At 59.7% G+C, this 18,664-nt stretch overlaps 1 protein-coding gene across 1 annotated transcript; it reads right to left on the bottom strand.

Annotated features, from left to right (window-relative positions):
• Positions 1-1,739: 1,739 nt before the first annotated feature.
• Positions 1,740-15,321, bottom strand: NFKBIE (NFKB inhibitor epsilon). The gene is made up of 6 exons (XM_072858175.1): positions 14,833-15,321; positions 4,110-4,212; positions 3,341-3,572; positions 3,062-3,150; positions 2,561-2,809; positions 1,740-2,240 (listed from the first exon to the last, which is right to left on the bottom strand). Exons 1-6 carry the CDS (start codon positions 15,177-15,179, stop codon positions 2,175-2,177), a joined length of 1,086 nt encoding a protein of 361 aa, XP_072714276.1. The 5' UTR covers positions 15,180-15,321; the 3' UTR covers positions 1,740-2,174.
• Between the last annotated feature and the right edge of the window lie 3,343 nt (positions 15,322-18,664).

Consider the following 18,664-nt stretch of genomic DNA (forward strand, 5'->3'; position numbering starts at 1 on the left):
GGCCCCGGAGCGCTGCGGCCGCAGGGCCGGCTCGGCGGCGGGAGGAGGGGAGCGGGCCGGGAAGGGGCCGGTATCGCTTCCCCCGCGCTCCGGAGCGGAAAATACTGAGTCAGGGAGGGGAAGTCACCGGCCCGAGGAGGCGACGGTTCCAGGCCCAGCACCAGAAGAGGCTTCCAGGCCCGACGGCCAGTCCCGGCCCCCGCCGCCCCCACCGCCTCGGCCCCGGACACGCTAAACCCGCGCTTGTCGCTCAGCTCCAGCCAAGCCTGACGCAGGGAAAAACCCGCTTGCGGTGCAGAAGCCCGTGACATTCATCCCTCTGTCCCAGGCTTCCCACCGTCCCTGCCCCGGGGCTCGGGGCCGCCGCCGCCGAGCTCCCCGCCCTCCCCCGGGCACACACCGCAGCCGCTCCCCGTGGCGGGCGCTGCCCGGGGGCCGTGGGGCAGGGTGGGACGTTCGCCCCACGCTCCCCCAGCCCAGCAGCCCTGCACCCCCATCCCGGCCCCAGGCGAGGCTGCAGGGCCGGCTGCAGCCACCAGGTGGCCACCCAGCAATACGTTACAAGACACTCATTTGAAAAAATAAAAAATAAAAAAAAGATAGTGCGGATCACTTGCTTCTGCCTTTTTCCTCCCCTTCCCACCCAGCTGCAGCCCTGGCCCCACCACGCCGCTCTGCCCTGCAGCGCCCGTCGCTCCCGCTCTGGGCCACCCGGGAGTGCCACACGTCCCCGGTGAAGGTGGCACCGGAGCAGCCCCAGGGGCACCTGCTCCTGGCAGGCGCTGGCCAAGGCCCATGAGCAGAATACGGCTTGTTTGCAGCAGGGCTGAGGCCCTGCCAGAAGGCGAGAGGCAAAGATTCCAAAGAAACGGAGCAATCCAGCCCAGGGCTGCTGAAGAGACCAGGCAAGCTCCAGAGAGGCCTGGGGGAAGCCTGGCTGCTTTCCTGGCAGCATTCCCTCGCTATCTGTCTTTCCAAGAAGGGAGGAGGAAGACAACGGCTCACTCCAGAGCATCTTGGGTGATTGCGCCATCTGGGATTTGCCCCAAACAATAGCAGCTGCTCCCAGGCAGCAAGTGGGGAATTTCCCCGGCTGAGGTGGGGTCAGGCGCGCTTCGTGTCTCCATTCCCACAGCACCTTCTGTTGCTGGTTCCCTAATGCGTTGCACGTGCTCCTCTGGCTTGGCGAGGGGGCAGGGAAGGGTGGTGAGCTGAACAACAGACGGGATGTGGAGATAACCCTGCCATCTCCTCTGCTTTCAGCCTGGGGGAATCTAAAACCCAGGGAAGACCCATGCCCTAAGTTTTTTAACACCCTCCCAAGCCAGGAGATGGGGCAGGATCTTTCTGTCCTCTCTGCAGAAGAGGAAACTGCGGCACAGTAAGGCAGCGAGACGTCAGGCACGACAGCAGAAGCAGGGATGCATGACCTGGTCTTCTGGCACCTCCTATGCTCTGCCTTCAGCCCCAGTGCCAGACACTCAGCAGGATGGCATGGGAATGGAGCGCCAGGCTGGGATCCCCCCGCCTGGGCTTTGAGCACTGGAAAGGCTCTGCAAGCGGGGAAACCCCGTGTTCCTGCTCGCCTTCTGCCGTGTGAGGAGGGGAGCAGGACCCGAGGGAGCAGGCGGGCTGGGGAAGCCTCGGCAGCCCTCACATGCCCGAGCGCCCGGGGTAGTGCTCAGCCTCCCCATGCTGCGGGGGAGTGGGGTGGGTTAGATCACATGAGACCTCAGGCGCCCCCGGCAAAACCAAATGTTTATTAGAGTGTGTGTTAACTTTCCTCACCCCACACTTATTCTGATGGTGTTTGCGGGTGCCAGAGGATGCTCCATCCACTGTACAGCGTGAAAAGGAGTCCACTCCTGCTCCTTCCCTGGGTAAGCTGGAGACCCCCACAAGTCAGACCCATGGCAGGGAGGGGAAATTCAGTCCTGCTGCAGGGCACAAATAGTAAAAAAACCTCCCCCGTGTAGTGTTCATAGTGCCACCTTCTTCCATCCGAGAAGGCAGCCTTGAGGACAACAAAACTTTTCCAATGGGGGGAGGGGGGGGTAATGTCTCCCAAAGTGCCTCTGCTCCCACTGAACTGCAGGCAGGCAAGGTCTCAGCGGGCAGCAGGGCAACAGCGCAGAGTGAGGAGGCAGCCTGATCGGCCAAAGGAGTCCAGCCGCTCATTCAGAGCACACAACAGGCTTCCCTGAGATCTTCAGGTCATCGAAGGGCAGCAAGGCGAGGAGCTGCAAAGGCCAAGGGTGCGGAGGTGTAAGGATCTAGGGTCGTGTCTCCACCAGGGCTGGGGTAGGGGCCCAGAACTGTCTCCCCAGCCCTTGCAGCCTCCCACCTCCCCGGGGAAGTGCCAAGAAATCCTGGCTGGGCTTTCCCTAGGGCTCGAGGCAGCAGGCAGTCACCCCATGCATCCCCACAGCCAACGCCTGCACCCTATAGGGGAGGACGGGCACGGCTAGAAACTCCTCCTAGGAGCTCCCCCCAAATCATCTGACTCCTGCACCCCCCAACACGCTTGCAGAGCCACAGGCCTCCCCCCATGCAGACTCACGTCATCGTTGCCATCAGCCAGGTCCTGGGCTGTCTCATTCTCCATGTTTCTCAGCAGGGTGTCAGCCCCCGAGTGTGAGAGGATGGCGGCGATGGCAGCATCCTTGCGGCCCACAGCCAGGTGGAGCGGGGTGCACCCATTGTACATCTGGGCGTCCACGTACGCCCCGTTGCGCAGCAGGAACTGGACAGCCCTGCGGTTGTGGCACTCCACGGCCAGGTGCAGTGGGGTCTTCCCACTCGTGCCCTCCTGCAACCCGCAGACCACAAGGGCGTGGGTGCGGGGTCCCCTCAGATGGGCCCCGCAGTACCCACCCGCACCCCCTTGACAGGGTGCAGAGGGGGTAGTCCCCACCCCAACTGCTGTCACGGCACCCAACAGCCCCTGAAGGACCTTTTCTCTCTGCTCCCTCAAAATTCAGTGCCTCCAAGCCCCACAGCAGTGCCTGCCCCGAGGCTGGAGGGAGTGCCCAAGGGAGCCATGCACCATGCCCAGCCTTACCCGAACATCGATGTTGGCACCGCTCTCCAGCAGCAGAGACATCATCGGGATGTTCCCCTTCAAGGTGCTGATGTGCAAACAGGCCAAGCCTGGGATGGGGAGGCAGGAGACATAGCCAGTCAGCCCGGACCACCCCGAGGCACGCCAACCCCAGCCCCGCGCCCGCTCTGCTGCGCTCCCAGATCCCTGCATGCGCTCCCAGATCCCAGAGACCTGCAACGCACGGTCTCTGCCCCAACCCAGCCACCGTCTCTGCAGCGGGCTGCCCCCAGGTCTCACCTTGCCAGTTCTGGAGCTGCAGGTCCCGGTGGTGCCCGTGGGGCTGGGCCGTGCCCTCCGTCGGGGCTGTGCCCCGCAGCAGCTGCTGGGCACACCACAGGCGCTGCTGCTCGCAGGCGAGGTGCAGCGGAGTGTTTCCATTGCGGTCCTGCAGCCAGGGGTTGACTCCCTTGTGGATCAGCGCCTGGATCACGCTGGGCTGCTCCAGGTACACGGCGAGGTGGAGTGGGGTCTAGAGAGGAGGTGGGGACAGAAATTAGGAAAGCGGGGGATGCCCCGCAGGACACCAAGCATGATGAGCCACATCAGCCAAGAGCCAGCCTGGTGGCACGGGCAGGCTGCCACGCAGAAGCCTGTCCCTGTCCTGGGGTTAAGCGTGGCTGACACCGGGGGGTGTGGATGGCTTGTTGCCCCCCTGCATCTCAGCTCAAGGATCACCCGTGGGGGCAGATACCACTCTCCCAGGTTATCTACCCTGCCACATTCAAGCCACGCCTGCTCCACCCTCCGGGGATGTCTGCAACATCCTGGGGCCTCGTAAAGGACCCCGTCACCCTGCGGTGCTGGGAGCTGGCACACCTCTCTCTCAGGGTTTCCCACACCCTTCTTCCCCTCCCTGAAAAGGGGCTGCTCACATGGGATCTTCACCATGTTCTGGAGTAAGCAGCTGGGGGGTCCTGGGGAAAGGGCAGATGGATTGGGCGTCTACCCAGGGAGCAGCCTGCAGCACCTGCCTTCCTCCCACCTTCTGCCTATCACATCTGCATACCTGGAAAAGATCATTTTGGATCTCCAGCACCTCCCTGGGCAGCTGAGTGATGCAGCAGAGTGCCACAGCTGGGATGCAGTGGATAATGGCCAGGTGAACCAACCTACAGAGGGGATAAAGGGAATGGGGGAGGGGAAAAAAAAAAAAGAAAAATGAGTCCCGAGAGCCATGCTCAGGGGCAGAGATCCTCCACTGCTGCATGGAGGAATAACCTCCCTGCCTCCCCCAGTCCCCTTCCCTTCCCACCAGCTCGGAGCTCCTCCACCCTGCCCTCTCCCTGGGGAAGCTCAGCAGCAGGGCAAGGCAGGAACACGGCCTGAGGCTCCCCAGGGCAGTCCTTCACCCCAATCCCCACAGGGAATGGACCCTCCTGTCCCCGCAAAGCACCGCAGGGTCCTCCCTCAGACCTCACAGCATACGTGGGGCTCGGACCCGGCACTGCCCATAGCCAGGCCTCCGGCTGTGGCAGGTCCAAAGAGCCTGGGATGCGTTTCGCAGAGCCCAGGGGCCAGGTTTGGCGGCTGCGGAGGGAGGTCTGGGCTCTGGCAGCTGCCTGGGGAATTCCAGTTCCCCGCTGCCAGCTGCGCACCGCACTTCTGCTTTTCCCTCTGCTAAGGCAGGCAGCCAAAGCTGGGCAGGAGGCCAGTGCTGGTCCAAGAGCACCTGTGTGGCACAGTCCCCATGCCACCCGACCTGCTGGCCCGCACCGATTTCCTCTTCTCTCCCCCACATCCTTCCCTTTTGGCACTGCTGTGGCAGGGCTGGCACGCAGCCCGCCGGCACAGAGGGACATCGGAGGTGTGGCTGTCGGAGCTCGGTGGCCAGCAGGGAGCCCACATCCTCAGGACTGTGGCCCCCATGGCCATGGGGTGGCCGGGCAGACCGGAGTCCCCCAGCCCAAGGAGAGGTTTTATTTCCAGCTGAGTCTGATGCCGGCCCCCGGCGCAGTCAGAACAGAAGTGAGAGCGTGACGGAGGCAGAGCCGAGAGGGAATTTCCAGTCCCCTCCACCGACCTGCCGCACTCCTGGGCCCCGCTGTGCAGAGGGACCAGCCCCCTGCCGCAGGGCAGCCCCCCAGGCCAGGCAGCCCCCCAGGCCAGCCCCGGCCATGGCAGGCAGCAGCGAGGAGCGGGCAGCAGCGAGGAGCGGGCAGCAGCTCCCGCTCTGCAGAGCATGGCAGGCATGAGCTGAGCCTCCTGCTACCTCCTCACGGCCTGCGCTGGGGCCCCTGAGTGGCTTTTTTTTATCTCCGTCAGGGATCAGCTCTGAACCAAAGGCCAGGCTCTGAGCGGGCTCCTGCCACCCACGCTGCTTGGTGGAGGCGGGCAGGGACGAGGGATGGAGGGCGAGAGCTGTGCCAGCCCCAGAAAGACAACCTGCTCGCCGGACAGCCCAGCTTTGGGATGCCACCTGCAATGTGGGGGATGGACAGCATCCCTCCGCGGGCAGGAAGGCAAGACCTGGCCCTAAAGCGTTGCAGCAAAGAAGCGGGGCTGGGGCTGACTTCTTGCCAGCTGCAGGGGGGACATGGGTGTGCTGAGGAGCCCAGAGGCCAGTCCCCAAAATGTCCTTTATCCACCTCCTGCCAAGCGCTGCCCGAGGGTCGAGCCAGCACCCGGGACGCCGGGCACCCTCAGCCGAGCCCCATTTTTGGTGGCAAAAGAAGGCCGGTTCTTCTTCGCCCTGCCGCCAGGGGAGAGGCTGACAGGAGAGGCTGCATCCCTGGGGAAGCCCCGGGTCACGCTGCGGCAGGGAATTCCCCGCGGGAAGGAGAGGCCACCCACATTTGCCTCCGCACCGCCATGGGGTGCCCCCCACCGCCGGCGCTCCCTGGGGCAGGGGAGGGGGCTGCGATCCGGGCCGAGCGGCCCCACGGGCAGGGTCCGGCTGCCCTCAGTGGACCATGGGGCAGGGGAACAGCCAAGGGGCCAAGGCCAGGCTAGCTGGGGGCAGGAGCGAGGGGCAGAGCTGGGGGACCAGCTGCAAGAATACCCCTCCTCTTGGCAGGCTCTCGCTGGCCGCAGCCCGGGTACGATCCCGGCAGGGTGATTCCCTGCTGGGTTTTGCATCAGGCCCCCGGTCCCTGCGGCGGCACCTGCACCGAGGTGTCCTTTGCCCGCTTGCAGGGACAGCCCCTGCTTCTCCAAACCCGCTCCCAGGCGCCACGTGCAGGAGGAGGCCACGGGATCTGCCTTTTTCAGGTATGGCAGAGATAGGACTGCTCAGATAGGGGACTTTCCAAGGCAATTCAGCTTGAACTTTAAACCTCTGCTGCTTTCACTTTCCAGAGCCATGCTGGGCTCCCGGGTGAGAGAGCAGCGTCCGGGGTCGTGCCCCCCCTGCAGCCAGCCCCCGCACCCCCAGGAATCCCCGCCAGCCCCTCTGCCATGACACACGCCACGCCGTGCCATCACGTGGGGACAAGTGAGGCAGTCACCCAGGGGAGGCGGAAACCCCGGGCAGCCCTCCACCGCCACCAGCACCTTGCTCTTCCTGGCTTGGGTGGCTTTGCAGCTCAACGAGGCGGTGGAGCCTTCCGGGGCTCCGCTGATGCCGAGCAAGTTTGGGCATCTATGCCACAGAGGTGATGGGGGTGATCATCCCCACCCGGCCAGAGGTCAGGCTTTCACCTTGAAGCTGGGACATGCCTGCTTTGAAGGATTGCTTTCCCCCCTCCCTCTTCCTTCTCTACCCGGGCACAGTCTCCTCCTGTGCTTTCATTTCTGCATTCGTTCCCCCCTTTCCTCATTGCCAGGCCTCAACTTCCTGAAACGGCTGCGAGAGCCGTGAGCTTGGGGAATCTTGGCGAGGCCACCGGGCTGGGATGAGCCCACCGAGAGCACGTGTGCACTGAGGCACCCTACGCCACGGGCAGTGATGCCAACCAGGAATCGGGATTGTCTCCTGCTAACCTGGGAAACCTCCTACGCCCAGGAGACCCGAGGCGCAGGCATCATGCCAATCTCCACTTTCTTCCGGCTGAGGTTACGAGCACACCTCTCTCTCTGCCACGGCAGCGGCGCGGTCCAGCCGCTGACGGGCTGCTGCATGCTGGCACGCACTGCTCACAGCTGAGCCCCAGAGCCAGGGTGCAGTGATGGAGATACCCGCTCGCTGCCAGACAGCCCTCCTCACCCAGCCACGGCCCCGTGCCTTTGCCAGAACAAGCCCTCCACCCCGCCACACTTGGACCCTTGCCCTTCCCTCAGCTGCCTGCACGCCTCTCCTCCGCCTTCCCCTGCTTCCCTGCTCCCTCCCTCCCTCCCCTGCTCCTGCCTGCAGCACTCCTGCCTGCAGCCATGGGACTTTTGGAAAGCGCAACAGGGAGTTTTGGAAAGGGCAGGAGGAGGAGCTGTGGACAGGGGAAATGTGGCCAGCCAAGTAGGACAGACTGCTGGGCTCGTTCACGGCTTCTCCGCTTGCTCACCACCTCCGTCCTGGCACAAGGGGCCTCATTAGTGCTCTGGATCGCAAAGGTCCCACGGGCACAGGGCATCCCTGGCACAAGGTCACCTACATATCACCAGAGAGATAACCATCCTGGAGCAGAGGGGTCAGGGCCATCCCTGGGGATGTCCACGGGTCTGAACACGCAGCACTGCCGTGTCCAAGGTGGTCCTAGTTTAGGCACAGAAGAACACCCATTTCCACAGTGCTGTCCATCTCCCAGGCTTCCGAGCGCCTGGTAGGAAAAGTGTCCATGTCTGAGGATGCCTGCAACTGGAGGCAAGGAGTAAGGGTAAGGGTGACACCCAGCTGTGACACACAAGCAGAACTGATGAAGTCCCACCAGTTCTCCGGCTATCCTCTTCCCTCCCTCTAGAAAAGGGGCTGACCATGCAGATCCCCCCATCTGTGGAGCAAGACACCTTGTCCTCAAAGCAGCCTCTCCCTTCACCATCTCACCCCAGAAGCGTCTAGTACAAGGGATCAGCATTCAGTAGAATTTGCTTTGACAAATTTTTCTCCCTCTCTAGATAAGATCCCTGTCTGTAGCAGGAACAGTTAGCTCCTGGCTCCTTATTTTGGCTGAGCAGAGCAGTAGGAAATCATGCAAACAATTTGCACAAGAGAAACTTGTTCAGGGGAGGAAATGGCCCCAGCAGCAATAGAGGAGAGCGAGGGAGGAGGAAAACAGTAGGGGAATTCCACGCTTACCCTGCTCTCCTGTTCCAGCCCTGTAACCTGCACTGCTAACCGCTTCCTCAGCCATCAGCAGGAACCTCTGCCAGCAGGCTCAGCAAGCACAGCTCCATCCTGCCCTGCAGCCCTCTGCCAGCCCAGCCCAGCTCCCTTCCTCCCTGCATACCAATGTGATGCTGCCCGGCTCCATAAAACTGTGCCAGCTGCCCTCTGGCAGCTCCAGGGGAGCAGCAGATCCCAGCGGGCTGTAGGCTCATCCCCATGTCCTCTGCTCCTGCCCTGGGTCTCCTGCTCTGCAGATTTCTTCTCCCCTTCCCTGGGCTTTGCCATCGGGTTCAGCCCCCCTGATCTCCAGCCTGGGCAGCTGCTGCTGCTCAGCTTGCTGCTCCTGGGGCCAAAGGCAGAGGTGGGAAGCGATGGGCGAGCAGGGGAGACAGCCTCCGCCTTTCCTGTGGTGCTCTGCAGAGGGCCCGGTCCAGGTGCTGGTGGATGAGGAGTGCTGGAGGCTGACTGGCAGGGGAGGCATTGCGAGAGGGCTGCGGGCACCTCGTTTTTCAGTGAGGTGGGGGAGGAGGAGGGGGAGGTGGGGAGGTGAAGGTGCCCCCGTTCCCCCACGTACTGTGCCCCTGGCCTTACATTGTCCCCACTCTGCACCCACACGTTTGAGCATTTTGCTCTGTTTCTGAGCAGGTGGTGGATCCTGGATTGCAGAAACACTAAACATCAGATGCACATGGACTGCCCCCTGCAAAACGAGGGGTCTGTCCTGCACTACCATCGCTGCAGGGATGAGGCAAGCCAGAAAGCAGGTCAGCCCATCCCAGGCAGGTGGAGCTGGTTTCACAGACATGGGCCGAGAAGCGAGATGAATGATAGCAATAAAAGCAGCAAACATCCCGAAAGGTGCACTGGCCATGGCAACTCCATTTCAAATGGAGCAAATTACCATTCTTGCTCATCAGGAGGAAAATATGTTCTACAGTTTCTGTACACACAAAGATATCTTTAGGTCAGAACAGCCTCTTGCAAGAGGACAGTGCCTGGACTTTGCCAGAGCCGGTCCAACACACCCTAACAATCATTTACAGCCCCACACACATATCCTCGCTGCCTCAGGATTTTCTTTTAATGAGGCACCAGCCGTGGGTCTACGATGTCTCAGGGCTTCAGCCCTGCATTTGCCCCAGTCAGAGGGACTTCCCGTCTCTGGGATGCAGAGAGCATCCCACGCAGCTCACTGAGAGGCATCCAGTAACCACTCTCACAGCTCAGACCCCACGGCCTCTCTTCCTACACAGTCACGTCTGACTCCTCGTTTATCCACATTGTATTAAAAAAACCCCGAACCAACAAAAATCAAAACTTTCTTTGTTAATTTAGCTGAGCTCAACCCTTTTCCAGCAGCGGCCAAGCCTGCCTGCAGAGTGCAAGGACCTGAAGCCCTCCCCATCTCGACTGATCTGTTTCAGCCAGGCATCAGGCTTCTGCATCCTAGGACATGGAAATTTCCAGCCATTCTTTCCCTTCCTCTGTTCTGAAGTTCCCTGTGCCTCTCCTCAGCTCCAAGGCAAACCTATGCAGGCGGAAAGTCTGAAGAAACTTCCTCGAGGCCAGGCTGAAGTCATCCGAACAGGGAAAAGAAAAAATCTCTTCTTGCCTGCACAACCTCAGAGGGCTGCCAGGACTTACCCACCTTTCGCCAAGGCTGTACGTGTGTGACCCCTGAGGCAGCCAGCAACTTCTAGGGCATCCTAAAGGAGCCTGTGCAGAGCTGCCTGCCCTCGCTTGGAGGGGCATCAAGCCCTCCCCTGCTCACCAAACTCCTGAGCACGCACAGAGGAAGAGCTGAGAGTCCAGGCACAAGGAGGTGGACACAGCAGGTTCCCTTCTCCCTCCGGCCAGCCCCATGTTAGGACTCATTTTCTTCTCTGCCCCACCACAGCGGTGTGCTAGGGAGCAACCTAGCACATGGACTTAAACTCCCCTGGCAATCGGGCAAGGAGGTTTCCAAAGCCTCTCTGGAAAAACCCAGAGAATCCCTGCTTCCCATTAACTATGGTCATCCTTCTGCTGGGAGCCAGCAACAGCCCAGCCCAGCCGAGCAGGGGGACTCCCAGCCTGACCAGCAACCAGGTGTGCTCTCTGCATCGGACTTTAATCCTTCTCCTAAAACTGTGTCTCTCCAGTCCTCTGATTCTGTTTTCTTCTTTCACAGTGGTTTTCCTTTGCTGTCACACGCCGAGCGTTCCCCCAGGCGCACACGCTGGGATCCAGGGGTACGGGGGTTCAGCAACACCCTGTTCAGCAGGGCAAGCGCCAAGCAAGCAGCCACACCGGAGCAGGCAGCCTGAATGGGGACAACCTCTGTTCCCCTGCACGGGGAAGATCTCTAGCACAGGGCTACACGAGATGGGAGGGTTACGACTGGCACACGCCGGTGAATGGTTAGAAGTGGCTCTTGGCCCCCCTAGATAAGCCTTCGCGCTCAATGCCTACCCACGCAGGCAAGGGCTCAGCAGGGAAGGCCCCTTCGCTACCGTCACGCGGAGGAGAGCTCAGAACATCAGCTCCCGTGGGGCCCCAGTTTTACTCGATTAACTGTTCCCAAGCCCTTGTTAAGGCATCTCAGCCCACAAGTCACCGGCACGTGATTTCTTATCAGCAGACGGGGCAGCACTTGTCTCTGGTGGAAGGAGGAAGTCAGGCTTCCTCCGCTCCCCTCCCTCCCCGAAACATGCACCCAACCAAAACTGCTGGGTCCCATTTTCCATCTGAAGGAGGCTGAGATCTCTCTCCCACAATTGAGCTGCGGACCCCTGACCTTCACCCCCGCAGCGGAGCCGCGCTGGTTTGCATGCAGAGCCCTGTGCAGAAGACGGCCACCCTCCTGCAGAGGCACAGCCAGAGAGCCCAGAGCAAGACTGCATGTGCTCTACTCAGCTGCCCAAGGGGCCCATCACCGTGGCATCAGCTACCGACGGCATAAACTGGTGTGTGGCCCGAAGACCAGCACGGGCAGAAAGGGAAACATGTTTTTAAGTTTAAGACAGAATATATAGTCCTAGAGAGAGGAAGCTCAGCCTAATTTCCCACACTGACAAATCAACTGCCTCTCCAGAGCTGGCAGAGGCTGCCATAAGCCCAAGCAAATGGAGGTTTTCCCTTGTGCTGGAATGCAACAGGCGATCCCGTCACACCCCATCCCACCTCGAAGGAGCTGGTCCCACACCCACCCCTTTCCCAGGACACTGGACTCATGCATCTGCCTGGCAATGCCGGAAAGGAGGGGGTTTCCTTGGTGAATCCTAACAAAGGTTGAGCTTGTCCGGAGGCCGGGCCACGGTGATAAAGCTGCCTGCAGCCTTCTCAGAGCTAGCCATGCCTGCAGCTGGAAAGCCCCTCTCTTCACTTGCATGCAGAGCAGTCCCATCGGGACTCCGTTCAGCAGAAAAGGAGCTGGTTTATGTGGAAGAAACAGATGCTTGGAGGAGACTGCTTGAGTGCACAGGGCTTGTCCTCTACCCGGTCGTGGAACAGGGCAGTGATACGTATCACTGCCCTAAGTGCACCCAGCACCTTCTGCCTGTCACCCTGTTCCTCATCCTTGACCTCTCCTGCCACGCCAACTCTGCCGCTCTCTCTCGGGGACTGATGTGCCGGTGCCCAATTACTGCAGCTCTGACTTCCCAGAGGCAGAGGGACCGCGAGTGGCACTGGGGGTTGGGGGGGGCTGACACGTGGGCAAATGATTCTTGGAAGACGTCACCCACACGTTTCACTGGCCATCACACCCAAATCTCCCCTGTTGGCCAATTTCCTTCCTCTAGAAGCAGGACCCTTTCTAATTTTGAGCGCAGAAAGAGCCAGTTTTAGCCCCATTGCTTCATCCTGCCTGGGTTAACGCTCCTCTGCCACGGAGGCAGGCAGGAAGGTATCCAAGGAAGATCCTGCTGACGCTCCAACCACCCAAGCACATGCTCCTCGCCTCTGCCTCCACCTCGTACACTTCCCCCACAAGCGGCAGGCTGACAAACACAGCCCCCTCGCAGGCACACCTCGAGGTGGCATGGGTGGGCGAGCCCGGGGGAGCTATGGACAGCCAAGACTTCTGCCAGATGGACAGCCAAGACTTTTGCCAGCTCCCTCTGTGTGAGCCCAGTGCTCCCCTCCGCTCAGTTACCAGCCAGGACATCTGGGGAAACAGGAACTACTTGGCCAAAACCCCTGAAGTTTTTGTATTTTCAGAATTACAATTACAGGAAAGTGTTGTTGCCCAAGTCTTCTGAAATATAATGGTAGTATGATTTTAATTGTTGGCCTGGAGCTGTTTTGTGGCAGACATTCAAGCAAGGCACACAAGGAAATGTGCTGCGAATGGAGATGAAAAGTCGATGGGTTTGTCTGGCTGGATGAAAGGGATGCAGCCTGTGGCCATATGATCCCTTTTCTTTGGGGACCTTCTGTTACCGGATGAGCAATTGGCTCCATAGACTTTAGCATTAGTATCAGCCCGACTTGACTTGTTTTTGCATACAAAACCGGCGGCAGTTCAATGAGTCGCTGGGCGCTCGCAGTCCCCATTTGCATCGACCAAGTAGTGGATGTTCAGCATTTCTAAATATAAATGCCGCCTACCTCTCCCACAAGGTCAGGAGGAGAGACAGGAATAGCAGAGGCAGAAATCCACAGCCTTGCCGCTCTAACCACAAGAATAGTTTTTTTTTCCCAGCGCTGGGAGCAGATCCCAGGAAAGCCGGCTCCTGCGCGGACACGGCCAGCCCGGAGCTGTACGAGCTGCAGCACCGTCAGACTTCTCGCTCCCTCCCTCGCTCTTTACAGATTTCCTGTTCTGAACTGCACTGTGAGTGAGAGAAAACAGAAGAGCAGCTGCAACTGTTTGGAGCGCTCTCCTGCCTACAGTAACCAAGGCACCACCGATTAATGTTTCCCTAGTTAATGAGATGCTTGCATTAGGCTCTGGCCAAGCAAGTCTGACAAGCAAAGGGCTCAGCCACCTTACAAGACAGCCCCAAGCAGCAAAAGCATCTCCAAGCAGCACTATCTACCAGACTCACTTAAGAAGAGCAAGCGGGGAGCCCTGGGCACACTGCAACGGACTAGCCCAGGGGGCTTTTCTGAGGCGTTACTTCTGCAGCTCTGCTTAAAAGACCCTTGGCTCTCTCCGTGGGCACCTTGGCTCTAGCATTACAGCTGGGAAAGGTGGCAAAGCTCCTCCATGCTGAGGAGCCCCAGAGCCAGCCTGTAGATACAGGACAGGACTAGAAAGCAGTATCCAGGCACCCGGCTGGTGAGCATGGGAGGCTGGGTTTAGTCTAACCTTGCTTGCCCCTAGACTTCCAGCCAGTCCTCGGAGCAGATCCCACAGTGAGCATTAATGAAGTAATTAGCAGATGCACAGGCTCCTTCCTAACCGGGAAGTAAACACTCGGGCTGGCTCCGTGCTCATCTTCAGCCTCAGAACTAGATAAGCTCTGCCAGGCAAGGACAGAAGCTCCTCGCTGCTCCTGCTGCTGAAGACACTTGCTTGCTTGTCTCAGTGCCTCTTAGTTTCTCTTCCTCTTGCACCATTACTCAATATCAAACTCCAGCCTGGGTTTGGGGCAAAGCTTTGCCCTTCTCATCTGCGAGCACGCTTCGCTCATGCTCCCTGTGTGCACTCATGATGAAAACCTTCCGTTGAGGGAATGTACGACAGGAAAGAGCTGTGATTAGCTGAAGGCACTTACCAGAAGCCAAACCAAATACCTCCAGCGTGATGCCTCTGCCCTTTAGAGGGCATTACGGATGTGGGAAGCCCCCCCTCATTATGAGAAACACTCATCCCCGTCACAGAGGCTCAGGAGGGCAGCCCTGTAGCAGGGCGTGCGTCACAACCGTGCCGAAGGCTGCGGTTGTGCAGGCGGGTTGGCAAAGCACGGCGATTTCCACCTGAGAACAGATAGTTCTTGGGTTGCTCGGCTGAGCGGTATCTGTGCCCTAACACAGCCATCTCAAGGTCTTGCCCTGCATAGCCAATCTCGTTTTGGGTCTTGCTTACGCACCATCTCACACAGCCAAGCCTTCCCCATTGGGGAGGAAACGTCGCGTTCTCTGGGGAAGAGACAGCGGGGGGGCTTGATTTGCTCCCACACCACCTTCTAGTTGCTAGCAGCCCCATCGCAAGTGGAAGTCGGCTTCCTCCGGCGGGTCCGTTCTGTGCCACGTTGCCTGGGGTGCCTCTCCCTGCTCACTCTGCTGGACCTGGCTCAGACGCCCCACTGCTCACCCACCCAGACCCACGCCAGGGTGCCAAGCATCCGTGTGCAGCGCAAGGCGGGAGGCTCGCAGGACAGGGGCTCGGGGAGTCCTTCCCAGCCCGGCTGAACGGGCGCTCCTCGGGAGAGGGCTGGGGACCACTGCAGATAAAGCCCAGCTTATCTCTAGGCACCGGCTCCACGCGGCGGGCCGGCTGCGAGGGGCCAAGCCCGGGGCTCGGAGGGGCCAAGCCCGGGGCTCGGGGGGCCCGGCGCTCGCAAGCCGCCCCCGGGAAGGCGGGCGGGCAGGGGCCGCGGTCACTCACGTGTCTCCGTCCTCCGAAACGTAGGTGAGCGCCTCCAGCTGCTGCCGGCTGAGCCCCTCGGGCGGCGGCGGCGGCTCCTCGGCGCGGCAGGCGGCCGGCAGCCCGGGCAGAGGCTCGGGAAGGGCGCCGGAGCCGTAGCTGGAGTCGAGCCGCTCCTCGGCGGCGGCGGCGGCGGTCTCGGCGAGGGTCTCGGCGGCGGCGGCCTCGGGGGGGGTCTCGGCGGCGGCGGGGGTCTCCCTCCCGCCCGGCAGCGAGCGCAGCGACTCGATGCCCGAGTCGCACTGCCCGTCCTCGCCCTCCCAGCCCGCCGCCTCCTTGCGGCACTCGCCGCCCGCCGCCCGCGACATCGCTCAGCGCCCGCCGCCCGCCCGCCTCGGCCCCGACCCCGACCCCGACCCCGGCACCGGCCCCGGCCCCGGCGCCGGGGGGCTCATGGCCGGAAAGCCAGCGAGCGGCGGCCGGCGCGGAGGCTAAGGCTCCGCGGCTCCTCCTCCTCCTCCTCCTGCCCCTGCCCGCACTGACTCAGCCGCGCCCGGCCCCGCCTGCCCGGGATTCCCCCCGCGGCCGCCCCGCCGCGCTGCCCCGGCACCCCCCTGCACCCCCTAAACGGGGGGCTGCCTCTGCCCGCCCGCTTCGTCCGGGGGCGGCGCAGGAGCAGCAGGAGGGAGAAAACCCACCCGTGGGCGCGGCACGCGTGGGCGAGGGCCGGCAGCCTGGGGCGCGCTGCGGAGGTGGCCACGCTGGGCTTCCCTACGCCGGGCAGTGCCCGCCGGTGCGTCCCGGACCTGCCTCCTCCCCTGCCCTGTTTGTCTGGGCTCTTTAAATAGCAGGCAGGTTTGCCAGGGGTGGGAGAGGGAGCTTGCCAGCCCCGGCGGTGCGTGGGTGAGGATGCTGTTGCGTGCGCAGGTGCTCACTGAAGCTGCAGGCTCTGTGGGAAATGGTACGGTGGATGTCACTTACTGGTAGCAGAGATAGGTGCGAAGGAGACGTTTGCTTTTCCCGTGTGCATGGTTTAACCCGTTTCACCCACCGAGACACCTTCTTGTCTGTCCTGCCTGTACAGGCAAAGGGAAAGGCCAGGTGGTCACTACAGTTACAGGTACAAGTCACTTGGTCTAGCTGCTTCCCGCCGCCTTGTTGTGTTGCAAATAGAAAGCCCAAAGCCCAGAGTAGCTGCCGGGGCTCACACAAGAGCAGCCAGGACGCAGAGATCAAAGCTGAAAATAGAAGCTCAAACGAAGGCCTAGCTCTCTGCCTGTGAATGATTGACCAGGCTGCGTTTCAGTGCTCTCCTTCCAACATCAAAACCATCCGGTTGTGTTCATCATGGATCTGCATAGACTAGACTTCATCTAGTTGCTTTCCAGTGTCCCAAGCAGTGAGCTTTCCACAGAAGACAACCTAGGTAGCTCTGAACGCAGGTGACACTTTAAAATCAGTTTCACTTGTTGCTTTTATTGCTTGGCATGCCTCTCTGCCTCCGCGGGGCACCCACCTTTCCAGTTCAGCCCAGCAGGAGAGGAGGGATCTCTTCGTGCCACACACCTGCAGGGGAGCTCACCTGGGAAAGCGTGGTGGTGGGTACGGGACCGAGTTCACACAAACCGCATGCAAAGTGCCAATGACTTCCCCCTCCTGTGCTGCAGCTGCCGCTTTGGGTTTGCGTCACTCCCCCAGCACTGGCCGCCAGGCCTTTAACCACAGCCTAGCTGCAGGCGACCTACCCACGAAAAGTGCCTCCGACCAAGCAGGAAAAAAGGGTTTGGGGTGTGAGGGCAGCAGGAGGCAGGCGGGGGAATTCTCTGTTGGCATCAATAACTTCTAGTCACAAGTTTTCCTCCCACGCTCAGGATCTGTCTCAGTATCTCCAGTTGTGTCCCTGGCACTGGCTGGCTGCGAGACTACAATTGCTAAGGGAAAAGAGCTTCTCCCACATCTTATCAGCTCTGTCCAACGGAGGTCAGGGATCTGGGCCATATATTCATGTCGCTCCCTCTCGCACCCTGGTGGTGGCTGCATCCCAGCTCCATGTGCATCTGCAGTTGATGTTCCTGACCCCCAGCCAGAATTTCTACACTTTCAGCTTTCTGTACCCAAGTGCTACTAGGGTACCCATCAAGTACCTTCCAAAATGCCTTTGCCATTTTCTCTAGTAACATACTAGATGTTGCTAGAGGTGCAGCTCCATCATGGAATGATTTCTTATAGACATTTGCATGGATGAAATCAGGTATTGGGAGAAATCCATGTTGGCCAAATCAGCACAAACCTGTGTAGTGATGCACAAAGATTTCACTTTTCTGTGAACTAGCTGCTGCTTGGCTTTGCAGCAAGTGGCAGTCACCCCTCGATTATCTTGCGATGTCCTGTTCCAGTTGCGGCATAGGTGCGGAGCCTGCTTCCAGGGCTAGCACAGGTCCAGGAGTGGTTCAGCCAAAGCACAGAGCCTGAGCCAATAAGCCCTGGACCAGCTCTGCAGGGAGGCAACTCGAGCTCCACCACTTGCGACTCTACGGTCCAGTCTACAGCAAGCTGTCTACACCTCTGACTGCAGAGCAGCCCCTGGAGGTGGCCTTCCTCTGCTGCTGATGTGCACTTAGCTGGAGCTAGTGATCTTGCAGCTTCCCTGAGGCAAGCCTTGAACTTTCTTGAGCTGGCTAGTGCTCTCCCAGGGCTGTGTTGCAGTGGTCTGCTGCAGCGGAGCTGCAGAGACCAGGCACTCCCCATTAATGTCAGCTATGCCACTCAGGCATGCAGGTCCAGCCGCTCTGCGCCCTGACCTTCCAACTACACCCACAAATACCCATCTCAGGCACCATCTCCTTGGCGTCTCTCTTCTGGCTGGGTGTGCTTCTACTATCCCTTCGGACAATTTGACTGGAAAGTCTGAAAGATGAACTTGGCCACTCTGCCTCATTATTTGCCTTCTGTCACTCATTCAGCAAGGCTTGGGCTCTGTTTTATGCTGTCTTCCCGTCAGAGAGCTTTTCTGCCCGGCCATGCGGGTTTTTTGGACTTACATTATTTTCAGAGGCTTTAAATAGAGGGAGTTATACATATACATATACATATACATATACATATACACATACATATACATATACATATATATATACACATGCACATGCACATGCACATGCATATATATTTTATATATATATATATATAAAAGTATTGGCAGGTAGTGGCGGAGGGAGTAAAAACATTTAAATATAATATGAGGCCAATTTTGATGTTCTGACTTGCTTTCGAGGATTTTAAAACCGAAACTCTAATTCTGGGCCCTCTCCAGTCCCCTTTAAGATGTGTCACTTAAAATGGTTAAAATTGCAGGGAAAAAATAAAGACACAGGGATCTATTCCCACTAGAGGTCAGTGTCAACGCACGCCACTCGAAGGCACCCAGAGCTACTCAAAATAACCTCTCTGGCAAGAAACTCGGCTCAGAAAGGCTCTCCCACCTCACTGCACTGCCAAGAGTATCGGGGCAGACCCTGGGCATGGGAAGGAATCCCCAGGCGACCTGTGACCGCCGGTACTGTCCCTGATAATGACCTGTCCCCAAGCACAGCCCTCTGATTTCCTAAGTGAAACCCAGCTCTCTGCACCCGACTTCTTGAACCCAAGCTCTGCCCACATCAGTTGCAGCCTGGGCCTGGCATCAGTGTCTTCTCCACTGTTCCTCAAGCTGTTAACTGGGTGAGATGAGGCTGAGAGAGACGGAGAAAGGGAGTTTACGCCCAGTCTGTGTCTGGTCTGAGGAAAAATAATGGTACTTTAATTGCCAGCTGTGGTCCTCCACCATGTTTAAGCAACACAGGTTACGTGAAAT

The sequence above is a fragment of the Ciconia boyciana genome, chromosome 3 (assembly GCF_034638445.1).
Source record: "Ciconia boyciana chromosome 3, ASM3463844v1, whole genome shotgun sequence".
NCBI lineage: Eukaryota > Metazoa > Chordata > Aves > Ciconiiformes > Ciconiidae > Ciconia > Ciconia boyciana.